An 8,980-nucleotide genomic window follows, 5' to 3' on the forward strand; every position below is an offset into this window, starting at 1 on the left:
GTCAACTAACCAATCAATCAATCAATCGCTCTGATCACAGCTCTGGATTTGAATGTAGGCTCACACACATGTGACCGTGTGTGACACAGTGAGGAAACCATCTCGTCTTATTCTCCTCGACTCATCGCTCCTCGCCATCTGGACCCGATCAGAGTCCAACCAGGAGCCACTCACTTTAACACTAATTGATATTTGCAGTCGGGTCAGCCACCTGTCAGAGAAGAAGAGGAGGAGGAGGAGGAAGAGGAGGCGGAAGAGGAGGAAGAGGAAGAGGAGGTGGAGGAGGAGGAAGAACAAGAGGAAGAAGAGGGGGGGCAGCAGAAACAGCCAGCCAGAGGTTCTGGACCGCTTCATGATCTCAGGTCCAGATGTTTCACTTGATGTTGTTTCACTAAATATTAAAGTTCCTACACAGAATTTTCACATTAAAAGCCTTACAACCGCTCAAATGTTGCAGCTTTTATTGTGGGAACGTTTTGCGTTACACCGCGTGCAGCTAAGCTAACCTTTGAAAAAGAATAAATTCACAGTGTTAATAATGTAAATAATGTTTTCAGACATTCCTCTGAACTGACAGAAAAACCTTTTGGCTATTTAATAAACTTTATTTTGGTGGTTTTGTAAAAAGTCAACCTGTTAACGATTTCAGATCCAAACTTTTCACTCATTAAGTTATTACATTCAGGACTCCAGCTGATCTCCTTCAGGTCGGATGTGAGCAGTAAACGGTTCTGATCCGGCAGCCGGATCAGAACAATCAGCCGCCAGCGTCGCAGGCTGTCGGACGAGTCAGCGACCTGCAGCAGATTGTACGGCGCTCGTTCACAGTCGGTGTGAGGATGACTCACAGCGCTGCTCACGTAACGAGATGGCAGCGACGAACGAGTCGCTGAACGTTACAGCTGTGTTTGGACTCTTCAGCTGCCAGCGACTCATCATCACCACGTGTGTCACCAACACAAACACAGAACAACAGAATCTAGCTGAACCAAACTCAACTTAAAATGTAAAAAATTGTAAAAACAGAAAGGTTTTATCTCCAGACACTGAGGTTAAAGAGAAGCTCTGCTGAACGGCAAACCACCAACAACCCCAAAATCCTCTGATTATGTTTCTTCTTTGTATAAAATAAGGAGAGAGTAAATCATCAGCGGCTCCCTGTGGAGTTCACTTCAGCTGCATCCAGCCAGAAACACAGCAAACCTCCTGCAGCATCCAAACCACAGCCACCAGGGAGCAGCCGGCCCAAATAACTCCACACAAGTCACAAACGGAGCACAGCGTCACCCAGTTAGTCAAACTCTGCAAACTGGGTCGCACGTTCACATTCAGCTGCTCTGAAAGTGACAAAACCTGATCTGAGTTCTGTGCAGAGCGACCTTTGACCTGACGGGCGTCTGTGGAGGTCAGAGAGTCAGAGCTCAGAGGAGAAACTCAGACCTGCTTTCAGAATCTGGAATCAGAAAAGACGTTTGAATTATCTTTGAACTCTCTTCGTAGCTTCAGCATCGGAGTCAGTGACACCGAGAGAGCGATCAGAAACAGAATCACAGAATCGTTCATGATAAACACCTTCATGATCCACAAACACCAGACGACTCCTGGAGACTCTGAGAGGAGAAACCAAGGCTCAGATTTATTGTTTGTAATGATGCTTAAACCCGCTGGAGGAGGAAGAAAGAGAAACACAGAGAATCCTCGTCACATCCCGGAGGAGAGGAAAAACAAAACATCATCAGAGCGGTGAGAGGACGCAGACGCTGCCGACACGAGACAACAGATGAGAGCGAACTGTGTCTGTACTTTTATCTTTGTGAGGACCAGAGAGAGTTTTTTCTTCTTATTTTAAGAAGCGAGGACACTTCCTGTTCGGACAACGACGACATGTTGAAGAGTGTGAACAGTGTTTGGTGCTCAGAGCGGCTGGTGTCCACAGACTGTCTGTGATACTTCAGCTGCATGAATAAACGTTGTTGTCCTGCAGGTTGGTGTCGCAGGCTCCTCTTACGTAACACACATGCTGCTTTCAAGTGCCGTCAGGGAAAACAAGACTGTAAGCTGAAGCTGAGTGAGAGCAGAGCTGACAGGAGACGATTCCCTTTATTTACACAATACTTCATTCAAAGCTCACTTTTTATTCTCCTTTATCTGCAGTGTTGATTTCATTTAGAAGACTTTCTGAACCAAAAAGTATAAGAAAGTGACAAAAGTTTGTGGACAGCACGGTGCACAGCAACTCTGAAGAACCAGAACCTCAATCTGTTTACTGATGTGAGGAATAAAAAGTCTTAAAGATCTTTTGAAGAAACTCACTGATGTGTTTATTTGTCCTCCTTAAGATGCCTGATTAACTGTTTTAAAGAGGTGTAGCCGTATGAGACAAACGTCCTCACATGAGTTTGAACGAGCTCGTTTAGCTGCAGAGAAGTCACGTCTGTTCTGAGTTCTGTGTTCTGTGTTTGGCAGGAGGTGGAGGTCAGAGGTCAGATCTTCTCCCTGCAGCCTCGCTCATGAATCCACATTGTGTTTATTGGTTTGATTTGACTCTCTGCTCTGTAAAGTGACCATTAGACACAAACTCTTCTCAGGACGTCTCTGCGCTGCCAAAACTCTCAAAGTGTTGATGAATGAGGAACAACAGAAAGCTTCACGCTCATGAACGCAGCTCTCGAGAAGATGTCACAGTGACAGAACAGGCAGCAGGATCAGAGGCCGTACGTACTTTAAGTAAGTAAGTTAGTATTTCACACCACAGAATTACTGCCTTCTTGAGATTACGAGGTGTCCCTGAAAGCATCGTGTGACCCGCTGATCTCTGGTGGTGTCGTCTCATTTCTCTCAGTGTTCACTCGTCTCAGAAACAGTTTCCTCACAGCTCAAACACTCACTGTGGGTATTTCCACCGTCAACAGCTGTTACGTAACAAACAGCTCAGTGTGTGTGTGTGTGTGTGTGTGTGTGTGTGTGTGTGTGTGTGTGGTCACAACTATTGATTATGTTTATTTTGATGTCGTCTATAAAATGTCATTAGAAACAGATGCAGCCGGTCAGCAGACATGTTGACATGCTGAACTTGACGTTTGTTCAGGTTCTGTTCTGAGTCTTGTCTCGACCCAGTGCTCCGGGTCCGGTCTGGTGTCAGCTCATGTGTTGTGTGAAACAGAAATATTAACATGACGGTTTGCAGAAACATAAAATTCCTTCCCACAGCTGAAGGAGCCAAATGTGACGTCTAGAGCCTGAAAGTCTTCATGAGGAAGGTCACAGCCTCATCATCATCTGCACTGGACCGGAACCAGTCTCATGTTCATGAACACATCATTCACTCACAGAACCGGCTGCAGGATTTGATCCCATTCAGATCCTGATGATGTGATCAGGTCCGGCTCACAGTCGGGTTCAAATCAAGGCTGCGACTAATCATTGTCATTATCGATCGATCTTTCTGTAATTTTTATTCATGTATCTCTTCAGTGAGAGTTCTGCCCTGGTCACAGTCGGACCTGCAGCCACTGAGCAGATCCACTGAGGCTCAGTGGTGGTAATGGAGGGTAAGCTGCCTCTCTAACCTCTGAATCACTGACCTGCTTTTCATCATCAGGCAGTTTAAAACATGTCAGAACATTCAGAACAAACCCAAAGACATGAAGTCAGCGTTCGTGTTCTGACCAAGACCAGCATCAGATCCTCCTGACTGAGGAGCTGGAACAAGACAATACTACACAATCGATTAGCTGATTATTAAAACTAATCAACTAATCGATTCGGCTCCTGTTGATCCCACAGCTGCAGGACTGTCGTTACGTCATGCTCCTCCCATCAAACAAACTTCTGACACGAACAGGAAGAACAATAAAACATCTGTTAATTATTATTATTATTATAAAGTTAATTATTCCATCTCTCCCTTCATTAACTCAAACTTCAGTTCCTCCGGCTGCAGTCAGCGGCTGTCAGCTCTCTCACTGCCCGACTACAGGAGGCAGACTGCCGGGTACAAGTGTCACACAGTGCCGTGTGTGTGTGTGTGTGTGTGTGTGTGTGTGTGTGTGTGTGTGTGTGTGTGTGGCTGCTGTAACAGACACCAGCTGAGTTCTGACCTTTGCTGCAGCCGGAGCCGGAGGAGCTGGACCCGGAGCTGCTGAGCCTCCTCGCCGGAGTCAGGCGCTCTCCGCCCGGCTGACTCTCCAGACTCGCCGGCGTCTCCGCGGGCTCAGAGCCGCTCCTGCCCGGATCGCTCACCGAATCCTGCGGGGAAGTCTCCATCCATGCACCGATAAAACTAACTCCAAAAAACACGAACAGAATCCAGTCAGGAGTACAGAACCGAGCCTGGGACCGGCCGGCGGAGCGCGGTGTGCGAGCAGCGGGAGAAGCGCTGCTGCTGTGCGCAGTGTGGAGGAGAAGAAGCCGGGCGGAGAGGGAGGGAGGGCGGCGCTGTGCGGAGCGGGGCTGCGCTCCCTGGAGGCCGAGGACCGGACAGAACCCACCAACAAATCCGGTCCAAACACTCTCAGCAACTACAAAGTCCAGTCTCAAATACTGAAGGACAGAAAGAGCTGCAGCTGTCTGTGACACCAGGAGACAGAACCTCCTGCAGCAGAACCTGTGAGGATGCTCTGGGTCGGACACAGAACCTGAGGAGGAGAACAGTCATCCAACTTAATGAGGTCACTCAGTGATGATGCTGTCCTGCTGCACCGTCTGACCCTGACCTCCTCCAGTTCATCATGTTTCACTTATTACATTATTGTTATAATAAAGAAACACACGTGAGGTTCTGATGGACCGGAGGAACCGGATCAATGTGATCATTTAAAACTTCAAAATAAAATGTGCACGTGCATCTGTGAAGGGTAGTTTTATTTCATTATTCCTAAACTGCAGTGGTGAAACAAGAAATTAAGATACATTAATATAATAATAATAATAATAATAATAATAATAATGATAATAATAATAATAGACTGTTTGTATGGCACTTTTTAAAACATGTTACAAACATGCAGCTGTTTAATTTGAATATTTGGATCTTTTGGTTCAATAAAATTGACCCTTTAATTATTCTGTGACGTTTAAAAACAAAACAACTGATTTGAATTATAAAGACACAAATATGAAATGAAGCAGTCCTACAGCTGGATCAGGCCTGTCCTGGTCTTCCTCCGGTCCTGGACTCGAGCCTGTCCTGGTCTCCCTCCGGTCCTGGACTCGAGCCTGTCCTGGTCTTCCTCTGGTCCTGGACTCGAGCCTGTCCTGGTCTCCCTCCGGTCCTGGACTCGAGCCTGTCCTGGTCTCCCTCTGGTCCTGGACTCGAGCCTGTCCTGGTCTTCCCTCCGGTCCTGGTCTCGGGCCTGTCCTGGTCTTCCTCTGGTCCTGGTCTTCCTCTGGTCCTGGTCTCGGGCCTGTCCTGGTCTTCCTTCGGTCCTGGACTCGAGCCTGTCCTGGTCTTCCTCTGGTCCTGGACTCGAGCCTGTCCTGGTCTTCCTCTGGTCCTGGACTCGAGCCTGTCCTGGTCTTCCCTCCGGTCCTGGACTCGAGCCTGTCCTGGTCTTCCTTCGGTCCTGGACTCGAGCCTGTCCTGGTCTTCCCTCCGGTCCTGGACTCGGGCCTGTCCTGGTCTTCCTCTGGTCCTGGACTCGAGCCTGTCCTGGTCTTCCCTCCGGTCCTGGACTCGGGCCTGTCCTGGTCTTCCCTCCGGTCCTGGTCTCGGGCCTGTCCTGGTCTTCCTCTGGTCCTGGTCTTCCTCTGGTCCTGGTCTCGGGCCTGTCCTGGTCTTCCTCCGGTCCTGGACTCGAGCCTGTCCTGGTCTTCCCTCGGTCCTGGTCTCTGTCCTGCCGCTGGCCGTGTTGCCGCCTCCCTCTCCACCTTTTCATCATCAGCCTTTTTTCTATTACTAATTTCCTTTTAGCCAGAAGCTTCACAGTGCCTGGAACATTTGAAAACGAGGATGTTGCTCCAGATTTCATCACTTTAATTAGTTCAGATGAAATAAAAAGAGCTGAATAGGAGGATTATTTAGAGCTGCGATGAGGACTGAAGCGGATGGCGGTCTCGGTTCGCCTGCAGTGAAAAGCCTCAGGAGCGCTCACGTTAACTCATCTCAGCGTTACAGAACCCGTCCACCTGCCTCACACTGATGTCAGATCAGAGGACTCTGCTCTGCTCTGATCTGGTGCTGTCACAGAGGTTATCAGGAGGTCTCAGAAGCTCTGCAGGCTCCATGACTGCAGCTTTACAGGAGGTCCATCAGTGAAGCTGCTGTGGAGCTTCAGGTGGTTTCAGAGGCTCTCCAGAAGGTTTCAGAACCACAGATTCCTTTCAAAGCTCTCAACAGGGCTCCAAAGCTTCAAGAGGAAGTTTCTTAAGCAGGTTTTGAAGCAGGCTGCACACAGGTGTTCTTTATTTGTGATGGTCTCCAGGTGATGCAGTGTGACTGAAGTCCTTACAGGAGTTCAACCCAACAGGCTCCTCTGGTTGAGTTCAGCTGCTACAAGTTATCTTTACAACGCAGGAGGTCAACAGGTTCATCCTGACAGCAGAAGTGGGCGCAGTGTGATACAGACAGGTGTGACACAGACAGGTGTGATACAGACAGGTGTGATTAAAGCTGTAATTATCTGTACCTGCTCGTCAGCTCCGTCAAACCCAAACCTGTGATCAGACACACATCAGGGTGGAGCTCACCACCACCTCATCCTATAAAACTCAACTCACACACACACACACACACAGGCTGTTGTAAGAGTAGGAGGAGCCAAGTATTACCCAGCATGCTTTAGGAGGTGACTTGTGTGTGAACATCGAAGTTTAATAAGAACTGACCACCGGACTCAAAGATGGCGTCCACTCACTTGAGCTCAGTTTCCTCAGCTGGTTGACGACTTCACACACTCTAAATGTCGCTCAGTGCGATTCTGTGAAACTCCACCTCCTGCTGTGACAGTCAGCTAATAATCATATGATGTGAACATGATGTGACACGTTTGTCGACCTCGGACGTATCTGCGGTCTGCAGAACACGTTACCTGCTCACATTATATGCTGGAGATTTAAAGGGATATTCCGGTGTAAGTTTAATCCATGGTCTAAATCACAGTGAAACTGTGTTAGACTCCCTCTCGAGAGATCAAGTTAGCAGACCGCTAATTTACGGAGTTTTATCAACCTCAGAAACGACCGCACGACAACAATACACTGCAGTAAATGGATCCAAATATAAACCGCCACCAAAAAGCCACAAATAATGCTCAGAACAGCACCAAACTTCAGCAACAGTACAAATAGGGTCTCAGCACATAGTCCGGGGCATCTAACCTCTGCTAGCTTAGCTGGATTTCTACTGAACAGCTGACTAAATTTACCACTCTTCTGCAGCAGCTTCCTGTTGACGGGAAGTCCAGACGAGTCGATTACCGAGTGCAGTAGAGTTCCGCGGCTCATGGATGAAAATGTATGATTATGACTCCATGGAAAAGCAATCAAAGTTCATATGTGTCTTACCTGCCAGTTTATAACAGTTATTATCGAGAGTGGACAGGGAAAAGAACGGAATTGAGCATTTCTAACCGCACTCGGTAATCGTCGCGTCGGGACTTCCCCGACCCGGAAGCTGATGGAGGAGAGTTGAAATCTGTTTTTAGCTTCACAATAGAAATCCAGCTAAGCTAGCGGAGGTTAGATGCCCCGGACTATGTGCTGAGACCCTATTTGTACTGTTGCTGAAGTTTGGTGCTGTTCTGAGCATTATTTGTGGCTTTTTGGTGGCGGTTTATATTTGGATCCATTTACTGCAGTGTATTGTTGTCGTGCGGTCGTTTCTGAGGTTGATAAAACTCTGTAAATTAGCGGTCTGCTAACTTGATCTCTGGAGAGGGAGTCTAACACAGTTTCACGGTGATTTAGACCATGGATTAAACTTACACCGGAATATCCCTTTAATAAAAAGTTCTACACTGATTATTTTTCATACTTACAGTGAAGGGATGCTGACCACCAGGTGTTGCAGTGAGCCAACAGGTACTGTAGTCGACCGGCCGCCTGAATGTGAAGCAGCTCCTCTTCCTCCTCCTCCTCCTCGGCTCGAGCTCTGAGGGCAGTCATCATTTATCCAACAGGCAGTGAAGCTCTCAGCAGACGGTTTGTCCTCGTAGTGAACGACACTAAAGTCACAGCAAACTAATAAAAGTAAGAGTTCAGGGAGTCAGACTGAGGTGACACATCCAGTCCACTCACAGCTTAAAGAAGTCAAATCAAACATTTCTAACAAGTCGGACGGCAAGTTACTTAGAAACAAATTAGAAGAGAATTAAACAGCAGCAAAGTCAGTGAGACACAGCGGTCACATGGAAGCTGTTCAAATATTAACAAGGTTAGTGTCTTCACATCATGACTACGTGGTCGTGTGATTGGAGACTGATTCTGCTTCCTGATAAGGCTGCTGCACAGTTTGAGTCGCACCTGGAGACATTTTAAGCTGTTTTTGTTGCATCAAAATGGAAACATTTTATTACAGGAAGTTGGAACCATCTCCGTCTGTCATCACGGCGACCAAAACAGCTGTTTTAATCCAAACCGCCACATTTTCTGACCCTAACAATTGTTTTTTGTGCCTGAACTTAACCACAACATCAACACAGAGTGAGAAATAGAAAACCTACTGAAACGTTCAGTTTGAGCTTCTCTGTGCAGAAACATACTCACATTATTCTGGTGTTTTCTCATCTTGTTCTCATCTGTAAATAAAGGACGACAGTTAATGAAATAACTCTGGTCATAAACCAACTGGTAGCCAATGAAAACAAGCAGGAAATTCAATGGGAATAAAAACAAATTACAAGACATTTATGCTGTGATTGTAACAATTATAAAATCATTACATCATAACATCATTATGTGACACAAAGTTACACTTTTATCTCCGTCCTTTAGCAGATTTTATCAAACATCATCAGTGATCCTCCCCTCAGAGCTCAGGTCG

General features: G+C 47.1%; 1 protein-coding gene across 1 annotated transcript in view; it reads right to left on the minus strand.

Annotated features, from left to right (window-relative positions):
- LOC115580548 (nuclear receptor ROR-alpha A-like) overlaps nt 1-4,385 on the minus strand; it is a 62,442-nt gene extending 58,057 nt beyond the window's left edge. The window contains exon 1 of the mRNA XM_030415042.1: nt 4,101-4,385. Coding sequence (XP_030270902.1) covers nt 4,101-4,266 — 166 coding nt within the window. The 5' untranslated portion in view covers nt 4,267-4,385. The remainder of the gene's footprint in view (nt 1-4,100) is intronic.
- Nucleotides 4,386-8,980: the final 4,595 nt, after the last annotated feature.

The sequence above is a fragment of the Sparus aurata genome, chromosome 4, assembly GCF_900880675.1.
Source record: "Sparus aurata chromosome 4, fSpaAur1.1, whole genome shotgun sequence".
NCBI classification, from domain to species: Eukaryota; Metazoa; Chordata; class Actinopteri; order Spariformes; family Sparidae; genus Sparus; species Sparus aurata.